At 49.0% G+C, this 18,780-nt stretch overlaps 2 protein-coding genes across 4 annotated transcripts in view; one reads left to right on the forward strand and one right to left on the reverse strand.

Annotated features, from left to right (window-relative positions):
• The window catches only part of B3GAT1 (beta-1,3-glucuronyltransferase 1), a 30,025-nt gene extending 25,084 nt beyond the window's left edge, over nt 1-4,941 (forward strand). For 2 of the 3 annotated variants that reach the window (XM_016156516.2, XM_016156515.2), the window contains exons 5-7: nt 452-748; nt 1,497-1,597; nt 2,759-4,941. In XM_016156516.2, coding sequence (XP_016012002.1) covers nt 452-748; nt 1,497-1,583 — 384 coding nt within the window. In that variant the 3' untranslated portion in view covers nt 1,584-1,597; nt 2,759-4,941. Of the gene's footprint in view, nt 1-451; nt 749-1,496; nt 1,598-2,596; nt 2,672-2,758 lie in introns of all 3 variants that reach the window. The other variant, XR_001598335.2, reaches the window with a different exon arrangement.
• Nucleotides 4,942-6,890: 1,949 nt separating this feature from the next.
• LOC107516620 (beta-galactosidase-1-like protein 2) overlaps nt 6,891-18,780 on the reverse strand; it is a 42,346-nt gene continuing 30,456 nt past the window's right edge. The window contains exons 8-19 of the mRNA XM_016156513.2: nt 18,676-18,746; nt 15,490-15,574; nt 14,055-14,192; nt 13,392-13,472; nt 12,857-12,963; nt 12,156-12,296; nt 11,779-11,850; nt 11,416-11,494; nt 9,517-9,604; nt 9,093-9,204; nt 8,602-8,718; nt 6,891-8,313 (exon numbers count right to left, since the gene is read on the reverse strand). Coding sequence (XP_016011999.2) covers nt 8,227-8,313; nt 8,602-8,718; nt 9,093-9,204; nt 9,517-9,604; nt 11,416-11,494; nt 11,779-11,850; nt 12,156-12,296; nt 12,857-12,963; nt 13,392-13,472; nt 14,055-14,192; nt 15,490-15,574; nt 18,676-18,746 — 1,178 coding nt within the window. The 3' untranslated portion in view covers nt 6,891-8,226. The remainder of the gene's footprint in view (nt 8,314-8,601; nt 8,719-9,092; nt 9,205-9,516; nt 9,605-11,415; nt 11,495-11,778; nt 11,851-12,155; nt 12,297-12,856; nt 12,964-13,391; nt 13,473-14,054; nt 14,193-15,489; nt 15,575-18,675; nt 18,747-18,780) is intronic.

Below are 18,780 nucleotides of genomic sequence, written 5' to 3' on the forward strand. Positions count from 1 at the left end.
CAGACTTCAGGGAACCAGGGAAGGGAAGGAAAATTTGGCTGCAGACCTCAGCAGCCCCTCTGGTTAAAGGAAAGAAAGTGGTGTTGGAGTTCCTAGACCACAGTCCAGGCATCCTCTGAATGAGGTGTGGACCAGTTTCAGTGTCCTTGGAGTTTGTGCATCTGGGGGAGTTGGTGGGTTGTGTCAGACTCTAAATTGGGAAGATGGAGAAGTTTTGCAGCAAGGGAGAAAGTGACAGCAGGGCATGTATAGAAGGGAAGATCAGCTGGTTTGAGAGGCCAGGTTCCTCTGCAGATGCCCACCATGGGGACACATCTGGAGACAGAGTCCCCTGGCATGGCTTCAGATGGCCTGTGTGAAAAGAGTTAACTGACGATGTCATCCTCCATACAGACGGGCATCACTCCCTATCAGCAGTCCCAGGTGTCCTGACTCTGGGTCCCCCTTTTAGATGCGCAGCACCAGGAGGGTGTCCGTGTGGCCCGTCGCCTTCGTTGGCGGCCTTCGGTACGAAGCCCCACGGGTCAATGGGGCAGGGAAGGTGATCGGCTGGAAGACAGTGTTTGACCCCCACCGACCGTTTGCAATAGACATGGCTGGATTTGCAGTCAACCTGCGGCTCATTCTTCAGCGAAGCCAGGCCTACTTCAAGCTGCGTGGTGTGAAGGGAGGCTATCAGGAAAGCAGCCTCCTCCGAGAACTGGTCACCCTCAATGACCTGGAGCCCAAGGCAGCCAACTGCACCAAGGTAAGGCCCACAACAGAACTGACAGCTGTAATGCAAGCGTTTCCAAGTCCACCCAGATCCCTCCCTTACAGATCGAGGAGCAGGAAATAAAGGCCTCAAAACAGCCTTGCAAAGAACCAGCCTAGAACATGCCCTCCTAGAACACCCTTCTGGGAAGGCAGTTTATCACCTGTCAGGCAAGCACACTAAAGTCAAGCAGGGAAATGGAGAGAGTAGCAATCACTGAGGTAGAGCCAAAGATTAGGTCTCTCCCCTCATTCAGAATAGCTGGGCTCCACGACATCCCTGCCAAACACACATATATGTGTGCACATACATGCACGAATGCATGCATGCACATGTACATGCACCTATACTGCTCCTACTTTGAACTTCTCTGGCTAGGGCCTGGACTATCACTTGGCTGAGCTAAAGACTCTTGAACAACTTTCTCCCTCTCTGGAGAGACCGATTAAGAGACGCAGGGGAGGATGAGAAACAAGAGGAAATCTTAAGATTGATTTGACTGTTTTCTGTAGCTGCAGAATTTCTGTTTCCAGCAGCTATTTTGAATGCATCATATGTACAAACAGCAACAGTGAGGGGGTAGGTAGAAATAAAGAACAATAGAGAAAATCTTGATGAAACAATGGCAGAATGGGAGGGGGCAGGAGAAATACTTGCAGAGTGCGGGCGGGAGCAGGGAGATGGCGGGGTGAGGTCAGGGGGCCTGCTCCATGTTGTTTCATGTCTCTGTCTCGACACACAGATCCTGGTCTGGCACACACGGACAGAGAAGCCAGTGCTGGTGAACGAGGGGAAAAAAGGCTTCACTGACCCCACTGTGGAGATCTGAGCCCCAGGATACAGGTACAGCGGGGATAAAGGCGGCAGTGCACTGGGCAGGGGCACACTAAGTTTGGGCGCAGAATAAATCCTCCGAGACTTTTCCTTTTGGTCTTTAATTGTCATTGGACAGGGAAAATGTTAGCAATAGTGTAAGAGGCATAGCTGCAGTCCCCTCCTCATTGCTCTGTCTGGAAATTAACAGGAGCCAACTTCCCCACTTGGCTGGGGCCTCCTGCCACCAGTTCCTTGGAAGCCCCCCGCCCCCTCCTAGACACCACCTGATGACAACTTCCTATCATTCCTATCAGGCCATGACTCCTGTCCCATTGCAAGACACTGCTGATGCAGACTTTCTCACTAGACCGTCTTGCCCTATGGATTTCTCTTCAGTTATGTGACTCTGACAAACACCACAGCACTCTCACTCACTGCTTCCACCTCATCTAGCATGTCCGTGTGGTTTCTTGGTAGTAATGGCCTAGTGCATTGGTGAAAGCATGGCCCCTAGAGCCTGGTTCAGCTCTTGGCCTGCCACTTTTTACAGTTTGACCTTTCTTTCTCGAGGCCTCAGTTTTTTCATCTGTAAAATGGGTCTTTGGGGCACCAAGAACAGTCTCTGGCACATAAGTCCTATATAAGTGTTGCTGTTGTTATTTGAGTCTTTGAAACCCTCTGTTGAAATGGACCACAGAATCTATCTATATTTTAGAGGTAAAGAGATGATGTTCCGAAAAGCGGAGTGAAATGAATTGTGCCGAGTGACTGGCAAAACCAGGAATTTTTCTGGGCATTTCTATGATCTCATCACAGAAGTGGGAGCTCAGATAGTGGAACGCATCTGCACTCTGGCCCCAGAATTTAGTGTCAGCTTCTTTTTCAACGTTGCAAGTTGCCTGCCCACGGGAGACCCCAGGATGCAAGTCTGCCTGTTTTAACCCCTGAACTTAACAAATTAGCTGGGCCAGTGCCACTGAGATGCATCAGTACAGAGCCATATTCCTTATCTTTTGCCCTCACCAGGTCCATGGAGGAACCTCATCTCTCAATAAGGAGTCCACAGAGGACCCTGGGAGTTGGGCTCCATGCAGCTCCTAGGTAACCCTTTGGGGGCTGAGTTGAGCAGCTTGGCCAGACTGGCTACTCCCTCACCTGCCTCATGCATTGCTCCTCTCCCCTTCACAGGAGCCTCCCTCTCAGACCCTGTTCCTGGCTTTGCATCCACTCCCCATGGCTGATGGTCTCTCCAAGGCAAACTCCTAAGGAATGGCCATCATCCTCCTTTATATTCTGGGGCTTCCGAGAGATCCCAGCCTGATGCCAGGACAAAGGACGGAGAACCTAAAGCACAGAAATCCCAGACCTGTTGTTCTCTTCCATCCAGCGTGACCAGGGCCCAACTACTAGCCAAGGCCCAGTGTGCCGGTGCCCCAGCACGCCTCCCCAGAGCTTCCTACACTGACAGGCCTGCAGGAGCAGACTCGTGGGCACCCAAACCCCAGAGTGATGCTGAACTGGGAGGGAGGCGAAAAGACTCGGCAGTCAAGTAGAGGGTGGCCCTCTTCGGCTACCCACTCCTGTGGCCTAGCACAGCCACACAGGCCAGCCAGCCAGAGAATTCTGAAGACCAGAAAGCAGCCCCTGCCCAGGCATCAGGAGCACCCTTCCCCTCCTCAGAGAGTTGCTCCCAAGTACACGTGCCTCTGTGGCTTTCCTCTAGTTCCTGTTTCCAGATCATAAGTCTGTCTTTGATCCCAGTAGGCAACCAGCCCTGCATGAGGGGAGCCTGGTCCTGCCAATAGGCTCCCCCAGTACCTCAGGCTGTGGTGGGAGCAGAGTCCCTTCCTCAAGCCTGCTCCTTGCAGCACAGAGAAACAGATGAGCCCTCGAGCCAGCACAGGTCATCGACTGACCTGGACTAAGACCACCAGTGTCCCCACACTGCTGCCCCACTGCCCACTGGGCTCCAGGGACCCTTGCCTGGGCCAGGATGGGGAGGGCAGGAGCCCTCTTCCTGAAGCTCTTGAGAACCACAGACCTCAGTGGCTTGAGTGAGCCAGGTGGAAAGAGGAGGGAGGCTGGGGCAATTCTGAGACTCCTTCCTGCCCCTGGTTTGGAGGTGGGGGGACTTTGCATTAGCAAAGGGAGTTTTGGGAAAAGGGCAGGAATCATTTGGACATTGAGGGGAAAGGAGATCTGAGCACACTCTACTTTGGAAATCATTCTGTTTTAAACACAAAACGGGAAAGGATATCACCCTTCTCCCTAAGTGGGGAGCATGCAGGGTGAGCCCGCCTCAAGTCCAGCTGTGCCCTTACCTCCCCAGAGAAAGAACAGTGCATGGTGCTGCTCCCCTCCACCAGGAGGACAGCATGTCCAGTCCCTGGCTTTCTGACTGGGGACAGAGCCCTCTGGTGGTAGTCTCACTCCTGAAAGTTGGAAGCACAATTTTCCTCCCAAGTGGAGGAAGAAGGAAGGCCTGAGCCTACTGAAGAGGTGTTTATTTTTTAACTGCTAACAATCCCAACCCCATTTAAACTCACAGGACTGGTCTGAGGACCACTGAGAACCCACTCCTGGGTGGGTTGGGGAGTAGGACTCAGTCTGGCGACCTAACATTCAAAAACAGTATTGGCTGCCTACTTTGAAATGGATTGAACTTCCCATAGTAGTCATAAACCCATCCAATGGGATCAGATCCCTGAGAACCTCGAACCACCTTGCAGGATGTCCACCAACCTCTTATATTTTCATTGGTTGCTTTGGAAATCAACCCCTCAGAATCAAGTGGTGTAGCTTGGGAGAGACAGGAGGAGGTGAGCACAGAGCAACCATCAAATGAGTGAATTCAGACCCAGGTATTCCCCTGCCTCCTCACCAAAACCAGCCCTGATGCTCAGGTCAGCTTGGCTGGGCTTGTTTGCAAGAAATCAATAATGAATGACAAAATGGGGTGTTTTCTCATATTCTCTCTCTTTCTGTCTCATTCCTCTCTCTCTCTCTCTCTCTCTCTCTCTCTCTCTCTCTCTCTCTCTCTCTCTCGGAGGATGCTACTTGAGTTGTTTTCACCCAATATCCTCTCTTAGCTGCATGTGTATTTATTTATGATTATAACCCTGGTGAACTGCAGCTTTCATCTTTGTTGGGAATGAGTTTGTTATAAATCAGAATTGGGTCCATGATTACAATTTGTTTTCCAAACTCAGTCTGTTCCCTGCTCCCCACCATAGAGGAGTGAGGCTGGGGGCTAGGAGTCTCAGAAACTAGGGGAAGGTGGAGTCCATGCAGCTGCACCATCTGTTCTGTTTTAATTTAATTGTATTTAATTTGTTTTCAAAATTAAAAGTCAAATATGGTTTTTAACAGTCCTAATCCTCAGCCCTTCTTTATTTTATTCTCCTTTATTGTTTCAACCATCCAAGAAATATTTATGTCAGGTGCCTAATATGAACAGGCATCATTCTAGGAGCAGCACAGAGCAGTGAAAAACCAAAACACTTGTCTTCATGGAGCTTGCCCTCTCACAAGAGAACATGGATGGACAACAAACAAATCTATAGTATTTTAGATGTGATCTGGTCTTAAGACAAAAATGAGGTCGATGGGGGAGACAGAGTATAGCTGTGCAGAGGACCTGACCCCTACCTAGGGTGGTCAGAAGGGCCTCCCTAATAAAATGACATCTGAACGGGACCGCAGCATGCAAACGTGGGGCAAGGTGCTCCAGAAAAGAGAACTTTCTCACCTGTGGGAGAGTGCTTAGTGTGTTTACAGACCAGCAGAAAGGCCAGTGTGACTGCAACTGACTGGGGAAGGTGGGAGAGGATCAGTTGTGGGAGATGGGATGGATGTGGGAGGGGGAGGCACAGACTATGTCACCTGGCCCTGGGAATTAGGGTAAAGCTTTTGGCTTCTCTGAGTGAAAAGGGAAGCCATCAGAGGGTTTGGAGCAGAAGACCAACATGATCTAACTGGCCTTTAAAAAACTCCCTCCATTTTCTGTGCCAACAATAAACACAGAGGGTGAGGGCAGGCCAGGGGAGGTGGCTCCTGCAATGATCCAGGCTTGAGATGATGGTGAGTTGGATGAAAGTACGAGCTTTGGGGCAGAGAGAAGTGGTTGGGTTCTGGACATGTTTAAGTGGGACAGCCAAGAGCATCTGCTGATGGATCGGATATTGGATATGAAAGAGAGAAGCCAGAAGTCATCTGAGGCAACAGAATAGAATTGTCATTTCCTGATATGGAACAGAGTGCAGGAGGGATGATATGGGAGTAACTGGAGTTTCAGGTCACATGCCTATTAAACACATGCGGGAGAGAAGGTGAGTGGACGGTGGCCAGTACACCTGGAGCTTAGGTGAAGATGAACATTGGAGAGTACAGGTATCTACAAGTCCCAAGTGGATGAGGCAACTGCAATAAGTGTGTACAGAGGGAAGAGGTCCAGGGAGTGGGCCCGGAGCCCACCCGCATTTAGAGGTGATAAGAAGGAGACTTTAAGAGACCGAGAAGAGGCCATCCAGTTGGGAAGATCTGGATAAACCATGAAGAAGCTCTGGAATGTAGTCTATACCAAGTGGCTTTAATGGAGAGAAGCTGCAGGGCTATTTGGCAGATAAGAAAGTTAAGAACAGTAAGTTGGTACAGGAGGCCCTCACCTAAGAAATAGTCTAATGCTTCCGTGGACAGATATGCTTACGAGATTCACTTTGCAAAAGGATTCATTGTAAGATCCCTTTAAATTCCAGTTCCCTGTAACATTTTCCATCAGAAGCCAACTTACACTCAGCTATATAGAAGCATGTTCTGGTATAAAGTGAGGAGCAGCAGCACTGCTCCCCAACACTGGCCATGCCTCCAAGTATTCATCCACGTCTTATCTCCCTCCATGCTTTCTGTTTTAAAGCAGTTCAGAAATAGCTGCTGAGTTCAGCCAAGGCTGGAGACTTTGCCTTGTCTTGCCTCCTAGCCATTGTCCCTGATGTTTATTAAGCCCCATTTCTCTGTCCCCAGTAGGATCCTTGGGCCCAGCCCCGTGTAACCATCTGCACTTGACCAGGCTCAGCTCTTGGGCCCAGAGGCTGCACACCACAACTACCCCCAGTGGGAAATGCTTTCCTTAGCCAAGCCCAGGACGTAAGCCAGTGGGGTCACTGGGAGCCTTGTGGCAGTCTATTCCCCAATTGTCTTGATGGCTCCTGGTGTAGCCACTGTCCTGGGGAGGTGTCTGCTATTTGACTTTAACTATTATTGAAGATAATTAGTTTGTGGCAGTAGAATCCAGATGTTGTTTGTGAAAAAATCCTCACCTACTATAGCTGACTCACATGAGAGTTCTTGCCTGTTCAACAGACTGTCACCCCCTACCCATCAGCACCAGGTGGATTTGTATTGGACTTCTCCTTTCCAAGGGCACTTCCAATCCACAGTGACATTTCAGAGTGGGGAATGGAGGTCAGGAGGGAGGTGGTAAAGAGTCTGCATCTGGATACCGTGTGCCAGCTGGGCTAAATGTGTGCCTGACTGCACACTGCCTTTGCCTCTGGCTAACAATGGCACAGATGGGATTGAAGAAATATCACCAAAGAGAGTTTGATTCCACTCTATTGCTTTATTGCAATTCAGGACAGTGAACTCGAGCCAAACCACTGGACTCAATCCCCAGGCCAAATGCTTCAAATTTAGACAGACAACTGCCACAAAAGCTGCCCCTCCTCCCTGCTGCCTGGTCACAGGAGGTTGAGGGAGGGATATCAAGCTGGAGGCAAGGACTGTTCCCGGCCTGTGGGCCCATGGCCACCCAATGTTCCCGAGAGGCAACCCACCTACACCTCCGGAGCTAGGCCTTCTGCACCCTTCTCCTCCTGCACCCTCTGATAGGGGAGCAGTTTCTGCTAGGAGCTACAGTCCCTCCTCTTCTCACTGAGTAAAATTAGAAAGACTCTCTAACTCTGGAAAATAAGTGGTTGAATATTTCTTTCCCTCTTAAGCTTCGTTTGTCATCCTGCTGGATGCAAATTGAGTGGGCACGAAAAGGGGGGATGTGTGTGTCTCTCAAATGGAGTTTCTTCCAGAATCCCAGAGAAGGCTTTGGGAGAGTTGTGAAGAAAGAACAAAGTCAACTCAGGTGAGATACCCCCTCTTCACTATCCTCTGCAAATGGTGACAAAGCCACTGTTCCAGAAAGGAGAAGCGGCCCTGAGGGCATAGCTGGGCCAGGTGAGAGCATTAGGAGGAGCACACCTGTGCACCATGGCTGTGCCCAGCTAGTCAGGACCTCTCCTGAGACCTGGGCGTCATCACACGGAGATCTGACTAGACAGTCTCACCTCAGACAGATGTCCCTCTGTCCTCTCTCCTCTCCCAGAAGAGCAGGGAGTAGGAAGATACCACCAACAGAGCCCACACAGGTAAGTAGGGGGTCCTCCCTTGCCATCCTACCTCTCGTCTTCAGCTCTCTCAGGTTTAAGGTCTTGAACTGAAGCAGTGGGCAGAGAAGTAGCCCTTGACTCCCTGAGGTTGCTACTTAAGGAAACTAACTCTCTCGGTGGGAGAGGGTGAGGGGACAGCACACAGTCAGTCTCCAGTCAGCCGGGAGGAAGCGGTTGCTCTCCTGCTTCCCACCACCAGGAGGCGCTGGGCAGCACCACTCAGTTAAGGTACCGGTTCCTGCCTAAGTGGGGTGTTTCAGTGAACTGTATCATAGGGCCTGCCATCTTCTCCTCGAAAACAATGACCTGGGGGAGAAAAGGGTTAGGGTATGACAGTAGCAGATGTTTGTCTTGGAGCCAGATAAGGGAAGGGGCTGGGAACCGGGCTTGAAGGAACAGGGATCCACAATTCATCGGCACCAAGGAGGAACACAGAAGGGGCTAGCCAAAACTTCTGCCCCTCTCCCACCCTAATCAGCCTTAAAAGACTGTGATAGCCCTCCCCGCCCCACCAGAGAAATAGTGTGATACCAGGAAGCGCAGGAATGAGAAGAGGCTCCCAGGGAAAAGGGAAGGGGCTGCATGTGTTCCCACCTGGTTGATGCCTGGGTCCAACCAGGCACCAGGAAGGTAGAGGGTCTCCTGGGGCCCAATGTTCCAGTAGCGTCCAAGGTTTTGGCCATTGATGAATACAACTCCCTTCTCCCAGCCCTTCAACAGAGCAAGGAAAGTATTAGTCACCCAGCAAAGCCAGCAAATGTGAAGTCCTATGAGAAGGCAGAGACACTGTTAGACACATGCCATGCATTCTGCTCTGAGCTTCCCGGAGACCAGTGTGAATGAATATCTCGACAGCCACAAAGTTACTAGGCAGGGTGTTCTGTCTTCCATTCCCAATAGCTCTGACTTCCTGGGCAGGGCACCCTAGCTCAGACCTGGACCAAGAAGTGCCACCAAGTGGGCAACACAAAGATAGGGACCCTATAGGCACAGGTGGTAGAGAGGGCTCCAGTAATGCTCAGGAAAGCCAAATATCAGGGCACTCTGAGGGGGGATGAGAACCTGGGCAAAGAGGGGCTACAAACCTCCAGCTTCATAAAGGTATCCAAAGGGGAAAGGGCAATGGACAAGGCACCCAAGAAGAAAGCAGGGAACGTAGGTGTTTCAGGGACAGGGCTCCACATGTTGGCACCGAACCTATGGGCAGAATGGAAAACAAGAAAGAAAGGAGGGCTCCTACTCAAATCTTGGCCCCATCCTGCAGCTAATTGCAAAGGCACCCCACACCCCCACCTGTCAGCTTGGGCACAGGAATGGCAGCAGGGTGGTATCGTGGACATTCCCTAGTCTCCACTGCTGGCACTGCTCCTACCTGGGAAAGTTGCTCTGGGCTCTGATCCAGTCACCGTGAGTAGGAGGAGGGGCGAGGCCAGAGCATCTCTCAGGGCCTCCCTGGCTCTCCCTGCAAGTTAACTAGAAGTTCACACACTGCCCTCAGCAGGGACCTACCTCTGAAGGAAGCTCTTTTTCATATCCAGGCTGTAGATTCTGAAGTTTTTCAGGGGAGAATTATTCAGATAGATATTTCCAATTAAACCTGTGAGAAGGGAGCAAGAAAATCAAGTAAGGCCAAAGGCAGGGGACAGTTGACCTTGCTGTGGCTGGGCACAGACATGGAAAGGTTCTGGAAAACTCAAGTGAAGATTTCTTCTGAAGTTTATGCTCCCCAAGGGGTTCGTCACATGGCACAAACCTTCCCTATAAATCCCAATGGGGATGAGAATGAGTAATACCGGTATTTGCCAGGCCCTAGGATTTGCATGGAAGAATATATTGAGGGAAATGACAGAGTTGAGAATGTCAAGGGCAAGAAGAGTTTCTCTGAATGGGAAGCTCTCTTTCGGATTCTGAAAATCCCAGTACAATAAAATGAGGCCAAAAAGACAAATGACCCAGAGGCCACAGCAGTTCTAGCCTAACTTCAAGGTTAGCTTTGGTGAAGTCTCAGACTAACCAGACCTAATAACAGACCTAATATTTTCTACATGACCTAGGCTTGAACATATATTTTTTAAGTATTAAAATTGTGAACAGATGACATTCTGACTTGGATGTCCAAGTCTGAGGAACTGCACACACTTGAATAGAGATTAATTGGTGCCTTGGGGAAAGAGTCAGCTCTGTTGGTCCCGGAATAGCCCCTCTCAACCTTGGAGCTGCTGAGTTGCTAGAGCAGGATTCTGGATAGGCTAGGGGATGAGAACATGCTTCATGGGACCTGCAGACTCTCTTAAATTGCTGGCCCAGGTGTATGAGAGGACACACATATCGCTGGAGAGGAGGTCTGTGACTTATAAACACTGAACTGTTCCAAAGAATGGGAACTCCATAGTGAGAGTCCAGGGCCAAGGGGCCTGGGGAGGCAAAGACTAGGAAAGGGTCAGCTTGGTAGTCACATCCCACAAAGAAATGAAGACCAGCCTGGGGAGGGAGCTCCTTGGGGGAAGAAGTTGAGCTCCAGGGAGGAATGCTGTGGGATTGTTTGGAGAAAAGGTAAGGTTAGCTTGGACAGTGGTAGAAGTTACTCTGAGGTCCTTCTGGAGAGGGCTGATCCCCAGGATCCAGGAGGCCCCCAATGGCTACTCTGCACGGCTCCCCCAGCAGGCCAGAAGGGATGTGCAAGTTTCTTAATTACAAAGGCAAATACCAGTGAGAGTGCTGGGAGGTCACTAGTCTCCCTCACCACAGTGGGATTTATTTTGTCTGAGTTCTTGTTTCATAATGTACATGAAACCACCCACATTTTGATAGATAGGTAAGAAATAGTGGTAAATCTAAGCAGAGAAAATATAGAAAGCCAAGAATAAATCAAATGAATTGGTGGACTATTCCCAGAGGGGCATGCCAGCAAGAGGATCTCGTTTACTGTGTGTCCTGCCTTGTCCTCCCCATCACAAATGAGATCATCAATGGGTTTCCAAAGTAAATAAAGATAAAACAACTTCAGGAGGCAGGGATCTTATGCCTTCTTTTGGATATCTGAAACTCCTCTTGCTTGCCCCTTATGGCCCCCCACCCGCCTCGCAGACAGGGCCCTGCTAAAGCAGACTGCAGCCCAGGGAGATGTGGAGAGGCGGGCCCGGTGTTTGCTGTGTGCAGCCCATGGGCATGTGGACAACACACACAGGAAATGCTAACAAGGAAGAGGCTAGAACCTAGGCAGGCCTTTCAGACTCATCTCTACCTCCTTCCAATGATTCTCCATATCCCACCTCCCTCCAAAGTGCCTCCATGACCCACTACACTGCAGGTGGCCTCAGGGCCTGTTGAGGAACTGGGATAGAGAAAAGACAGTCAGGCATATGCTAAGCATCATTGGCTTTCCTCTCAGCATGTGCTATGACCCACCTTTGCGCTGGTCATTGATATTATCCCCATAGTTGACTCGCCCACAATTCTCCACCAAGATCCTCAGGATGGTGTAACCCTGCCAGGAATACAGTAGTTGATGATGACCACCTGATCACCCAGCCATAAGTCACAACTCCACCCCGGGAGTTCTCCGTGAAACCCCAGTTCTTCCCGAAGCTCTGAGGATGCAAGTGAAAGCATCCTTGCTGATCAGAAAGCCCCACTCTGTTCTGCCCCACTCTCCATGTACAGCTCTGGTTAAGGAGCCTTCTGCCTTCCTGGTCTTCCTCTTTGACTCCCAACAAACCTGTTCAGAAGATAGCTAGTGCTAGCCACCACCCAGCTCCCCAGGGAACAAACCTGGATCAAGGGGATAACGATCTTCTTTCTTTTATAGTCCAAGAATCCTATAGATACTGTGTTCACAAATACCTGCCAGGTAAACAGACAGAAAGCATCCGTGGGCTGACAGAAGGGTGATGGAAGAGGTATCTTTGCTAAGCAAAGAAAGAGTTTACACCATGTGTGTATGTGCTGAGGAGGGGGTTAGACAGGCATGGAGGAGAAATGAGAACCCACAATTGTGGCTGAAAAGAACTGCATAGCTGATGGTAAAGGGCCATCTCCAGACACAGGTAACAGCCAGATATGTTAGCACTAGGAAGAGGGAGAGGCAGGGGTATATTGTAGGGCTTGATCACTACGAGGTCATAGGAATTAAGAGGGGACAATCCTACCTGTCCTCGGTCACGCACAAGACCACTGAGGACACCGGATGAGTCAATGGTGGTCTCGTACAGGGTGTACCCAAAGGACTGGCCATTTCCATTGTTTATTGGCAGGTTCTCCATATTGATGGGCTTTTCAGAATTGGTTGGCTATACAGAGAAAACACAGGGAGGCACAGGGCTAGGCAGAAGAGTGAAAGGCCAGCAACCTCACTGAGAGAGTGAGCCTCCTGGGAGAGTGCTGAGTATAAGAAAGACCCCACCTGGGGGCTAGAATACTAGGGGCCATGGGGTGGGGCAGAGGCCTCTAACATTTTTCTTTTTTCCATTTTGACTTCTCATGGCTCTGCAGGGTAGCAGGGGTGGGGGCTGCAAATGAGGGAGATGTAACGATAACAAAATAAAGCGCTATGATCTAGTGGCCTTTTAGCTTTTTAATCCATCACCACTTTAGATCATAGCATTCCTCTGCATCAGCTACAGAAGGCTGCACCCTCTTCTGCAGAAAAGAGGTCCCCATTGTGTTGCTTAGTTTTTCTTCAAGTTCTTTTTGTTCCTTCCTATTTCTTACTCTGGCATGAGATGGTTCTTTTTACTCAGTTCTAAAGTTGGAGAGTGGACCTCAAGGTTATCAAGAGTTGGTTTTTCCTTCTTCCATGCCAGCTGTTGCGGGGGCTCCCAGGCCCTGCTCCCCTGACGGCAGCACTCACCTCCTCCATGTACTGGAGGGCATCCCACAGCGACAGGTAGAGGACTGGCCTCACTGACTCATATGCAGTCTTGGGAAGAAGGTCAGGTGGGGGAAGAAGAGGACCACCTGCAACAGACAACAGGGCCACATCCCAAAAGGGCCCAAAACTGGAAGCCTCCTTCAGCCCCCAACCACTGGCTCTTGCCCACAGCCCAACGTGCTCCTCAATCCTGCCAATGGGGAATCAGGCTTATCCTCAGACACGTCTAGACCCTGCCAGGAAGGCGATGCCTGGAGGAAGAAGGGAGCTTTTTCATATCCTGAGGAGTGTTAACGCTTATAAAAAGGTGTGTTGACACCTATAAAAACCTACCAAGACACAAACCGTAATGAAAGCAGTTAGTCTCTCAAACATGCTTGTCCTTGTCTAAGGGCATTCTTACAAACAAAGCGACTGGGAGTGAGATGGGGTACTGAGGAAGTAACTCCTTACGGGGTCTCAGAGCAAAAGCAAGGGCCCAAGTTGGTGCTAGAGTCTGCTGTTTGCTAGGTACCTGAAATGGAGCCAAAGAGTTCTCGGAGCTTGATGTACTTAGCTGTATAATCCCCAGCCTCTGTCAGCACCGCATCATAGTCTGCAAGACACCAGGGCACTGTCACTGGTCACTCATGTCCTAGGACAGTGTCTGTGGCAGCAAAAAGAGAAGGGGGAAGCTAGGGTCAGGCAGCATGGTCCTCATCCCAGCAATTTGGGAGGCAAAACACTGAGTATGGACTGTCACTCAAAATAATTCAAATACTAAATATATAAAATGCCACCAAAACTACCCATGACCACAGCATGACCCTAAATTTCCAGCCATCTTTCCTGCCTTCTGGGGACTCTCAATCTAAAGGAGGGCAAGGGTCACACCATCTCAGGGGCCTGAGTAGGGGGAAGAGGCCACCCTCATCTAAGGACCTCCCTCACCTGGTAGTGCCTTTCTCAATTCCTCCAACTGACTTCCAAAGGGTCACAGGCATGTCAGCTGACTCCAGGCTCCAATTGCTCTGGAAATTTAAAAGTGACAACCCAGACCTAACCTCCACCTTCCCTGAGCACTCTAGAGTCAAATGCATTAAAGGTGCCAGAGTTGTCCCTAAAGGACTCTCCATAAAAAGCCCAGACACAAAGACACTAGGGTGTTCCGGGAGGATCAATACTGGGGAATACTTGCCATAGCTGGTGACATGAGACTTATATTCATGAAAATGTACGGCTCCATTTATGAAGCCAAAGTTGGTGCCTCCATGGAACATGTAGAGGTTGATGGAAGAGCCAGCATCAATGATGGCAGACACTGTTTTTAAAACCTCTAAAGAAGGAGGGGAGGAAAGGAAATATGCAGAACGAGTTAGAGTTTGAAAGAAGCCATAAGTCCCTTTGTCACTCTCACCTTTCCCATCCCCTCTTCAAATTCAACTCCATGGTTTGGTCCTTCAGCTTTCACTAAAACCCCAGTCACAGGAGGACAAAGAGAAGTGGCCAGAATCACGGCTCCAGAGCCCGGGCCTTCCAGTTGCTTTTTTAAGTCATAGCCAAGTCTTTGTTGACTACGATTTGGACAATCTGCGGCCCAGGGCAGCCTTCCGCCTCTACCCAGCATGCTTCTCAACTGTTACTTCCACTCAGTAAGACACAAAAAAACAGGAATCATAATTAGAGATATAGTGCTGAATACTTCCCATTATTAGAGAATGAATCAATGACATGAAAAGACAGTATCAAAGGAGAAATAGAAATGGTTAATAAATATAAATATACATATCAGTATTGGTCGAAGAACTGTGGAATAACAATGACCTTTCAGATTGGCAAATATTGAAAATTATTTTAATACTCAGTGTTGACGAATCTATGGGAAATAAGAATTCTCATTTAATAATGTAGAGTTAAGAATTGCTACCATCTTTCTAGAAAGAAATTTAGTAACTATATATCAAAATTTCATTCGTGTAGCAATTCTATTGCTAGGAACTTATCACAGGGAAAAAATATGCCAAGTATGCAAAACTGATGTTCAAGAATGCTCACTAAAATAGTGGTCGATTAACAGAAACCACTGAAAACAAATGAAGTGTTCATCAATAAGAAACTGGGGGACTAAATTGTGATTTAGTCACCAATACAATGGGCTTCTTTGAATTCTTTAAAATGGTGACCGACTCTACAACAGTATAGACAGCTGTCCACAAGTGGGTGACAAAGAGCAGATATGACAGCATTTGTCCATATCTCCATCTATCGGTGCACACAAGGCTGCAGACAGAGAACTGCCTGGACAGCGGACATCACAGTGTATTCTCTGGACTCCAGAATTTTAAATTTCTTCTTCATACATTTTCTATATTTGCTAGATGTTTGCAATAGGCATTTATTACTTATCTTCTTACAAAGACATAATAAAGCAATGTTAAAAGTCCTACCATTCACTTCAAATATCAAGACAAATGATTCTGGAATATCGAAAGCTGACTATTACATACATGCAAATAACCCCAGAAGCTTTGCTCCCCAACAGCTCATTTACCTCACTCAGCAAGTTATCTGGAACTTACTCCTACTTCTTAGGTCAATACCCATGCTGGAGGTAGGTACTGCAAAGCACTCACCAGAAGAATCCAGGATATTGTGTGGGCCTCCCCAGGAGTCAAACCACCCTGTCCAGTACTCCATCACCATCTTGGGCTGAACCCCCTGGTCACCATGAAATGAGAAGTTAGCTGGTCAAAAGAGACAGATAGAGGGCATCCATTCCTGAGGAATATGCCAGCCCCAATCTCCTGCCAACTCTTCCCTGGCTACACACCCCTGGCCTGAGAGGCCATTGAAAGCAGAGGCCATTGAAAGCAGAGGACATTGAAAGCAGAGGACAAATGCACCTGCACTCGCTTAGCCTCCACATGTGGCTTCCACACTGCAGGTGGAGAGTAGAAAGAGCTCTCAAAAGTGATGGAGTAGACCCTGCTGCCCTAATGTGGTTTTACTGTTACATATGGTGCTGGTGAGAAAACACAGGGATCTGTTCAAAGTAAGTCTTCATTAGAATTCAGTGTCTGCTTTGGGAGTCTCATCCTACATTGATTTGCTTTCTAGATCAGTCCAAGCTTTGCCTTCTCTCCCAGGAAAGGAGCTTGTTCAACAGGATAGCTTATACTTAAGAGACACACTATGGATGCAGACTCCTCTGCTGCGGCTTCCTTTTAGCTGGAAGAGTCAGGGAGCTTCAGGGTGGCCCCTCTTCAAAGTCAAGCTTAATTTCAATAGAAGTTTACAAAACTTGACCAAAAGAACAGGGAGTTATAGTGCAGCCATGATGTCTGGCTTCATGGCTTGGCTGGGATGTTCAATAAGTCTTAAAAATCACTTCAGAATACTGACTTTGGCATAGGTTTGTCACAGGGATTCAGACATTGTTCCTGGGACCATGCTCTACGCAATCACATTTGCAGAAGCATCAGAACACATTGGAGGTGGAGTAGAGTGAGGACTGACATGCTGGTATTTCAGGTTCCGCACAAGAGCTTTCTTCATTCATCAAGTGCCTTCTCTGTTAGTAACGAACTTAAATTTAGAGGCAACTGAATGCAGAGCAAAAAAATCTAATCCAAGGTGATGGGGCAGATTCATGGGCTTTTGAATAGAGGTACCAACCACACCAGGGGAAAGGTCGAAGTAATACAGTAGTGTGGAGGGCAATACTAGTGGGTTGGCTTTCTTTACAGCAAGAAGGGGATACACTATGCATGTTTAGTATAGTCACTAGAAACAGAGGAGTCATTTCCAAGTCCCACATGTGAGTAGTCTCCAGAGCTGGGAGGGACTCCCTGACTGAGAGCGCTGGGCCAAGGGAGGGAGTGCGGGTCACTGCACTGTGCAATGTGGCTTAAGCTGGAGCTGTGCACTCAGACTGTGCTGCACTCCCTAACCCACCACTCACTACTGGGTAATTTATCTGTTCTACAAATCCGTCTCCTTAACTGTAAAATGGTAATAACAGTAGTTCACATGGGTACTGGGAAAATTAAATGAGTTAGTGCACATAAAACCCTCAGTATGCAGTGCCTGACACTTAGGAAAGACTCGAGAAACATTCACCTTCATTATCTTCAGCACTGACAAGGACATAAAGGACTCGACTCAGGGAAGCAGAGTTGTACTGTTGGACCTCTCAAAGGAGGCTTTGGTATAAATAAGGAAGCATCCATGTGCCCTTCTTTGAGGAAAAAGGACAGCACTGAATGAAGACAGAAAGGCCTTTAGCAGTGCCATTCTGTCAATAGGATGACCAGGCCTGGGGCACACAGATGTGGTCACTCCTCCAGGAAGAACTATGCAGGAGCCAACGGGAAGCACTGCTGTCCTGTGTGTTTTGCAAACATTACTTCATGCAACCCTCAAACAACCCTATGAGTAGGTATTATTGTCCCTACTTGACAGAAGAGGAAAGATGCACAGAGAGGGCACGCACCGAGCAGGCAGAGGGGCGGCTCACAGCTTCCTGTAGTGCTCCTGGACAGCTCTCAAGTACAATCCTACTTAGTTACTGCACAATTGTTTATTTAACACATCTCTTCCCAAGCAGGTTACAGCTCCCTGAAGGCAGAGACCCTGCTGTCTTAGTCACTGTAGAGTAATGAGACCCAGCACCACTTCAGGCAGAGAACAGGCACTGAGTATTGGAGGAAGAAAGGAAAGGAGAAAGGGGCTGGACCTGGGCCCACCTCTATCCTTTGTCTCTCCCCTGATCTGCCTAGCTCAGGCTGCCTGGGGTGGGTCTCATCTCATCCTAGGCACCGTCCCTAACCATTCTGCTTGTCCCTCTAAACTCCAGTAGTAGCTGTGTCACAGACATGGGTGGCCCTCATCCTACATGACTCAAACTGCCATATGGCTGTGCCTTAGGTCCCTATCTCTGCTCTAAGAAACAAACAGCTGGGATACAGAACAAGCCCAGCATCCCCGCAGGTGTCTATTCACTGGGGACACAAACACTCCAACAGCTCCACTCTAATCCAAGGGATCATGCGTACATCCAGTGGCAGTGGCAGTTTGGGACACTCACACCCTTCAGCAGCACAGGGTGAGGGATGGAGCCTCTCAGTTCTGTGAATGAGCCACAACTGCCTTGGCCAGATCACATGTACTCAGTAGAGACATACACACTCAAAAGAAATCAATCAGAATAGGATTTAACTGTAATTCCCACCCATCTGATGGATCGAGATACATCCAGAAACTCCTTTCACTTGACCTGGAAGGAACCAGGCTTCCTGACTTGCTGGTGACAATAATCTTTCTAGGCCCAGAAGGGCTTTACAGATTAAGGTCAGACGCATACAGTAAAGGACAGGAAAATGTTTCTCTTCTTAGTCCTTAGGGCCCAAATTGAACAGTCAGGGGCTAAGTGAATCCACAAAATTCTAGTCCAGAGGCCACTCTGAGTGTACCAAGCCTAGAGCTTCAAAAAGGAACCCCCTTCTTCAGAGGTGAAAGCACATCTGTGCATTGGCCCACACAGCAACATCTCAGAGCAATTCCTACACTATCCCCCTTGGGGGCCGGGGGGGCGTGCATAGCAACACAGTGCACAGGGTTGGGATTCCCAGTGTGAAAGGAGGGCTCTGAGCAGAAAGGCTGACAGAGCCCAGAGTTCTCCTCCTCATGTGGGAACCCTGAGCACAGTTGCAGGCACTCCAAAGAACAGCTGACTTCAAGACAAAGAGGCTTGGCTTAACTCTAGGAATTCCTATACTCGGGCTCAGCAAGGCAGGCAGCTTCCCCAGGGCCATACTTACCTGAATACTTAAGAGGAAGGTGGTTAGTAAATGCAGCTCCTCTTGCGACTGTAAGTTGATAGTGGCCAGCACTGTGAGTGGAAAGGAGAAAGGAGAAACAGGTAC

Source organism: Rousettus aegyptiacus, unplaced genomic scaffold, assembly GCF_014176215.1.
Source record: "Rousettus aegyptiacus isolate mRouAeg1 unplaced genomic scaffold, mRouAeg1.p scaffold_m13_p_5, whole genome shotgun sequence".
NCBI lineage: Eukaryota > Metazoa > Chordata > Mammalia > Chiroptera > Pteropodidae > Rousettus > Rousettus aegyptiacus.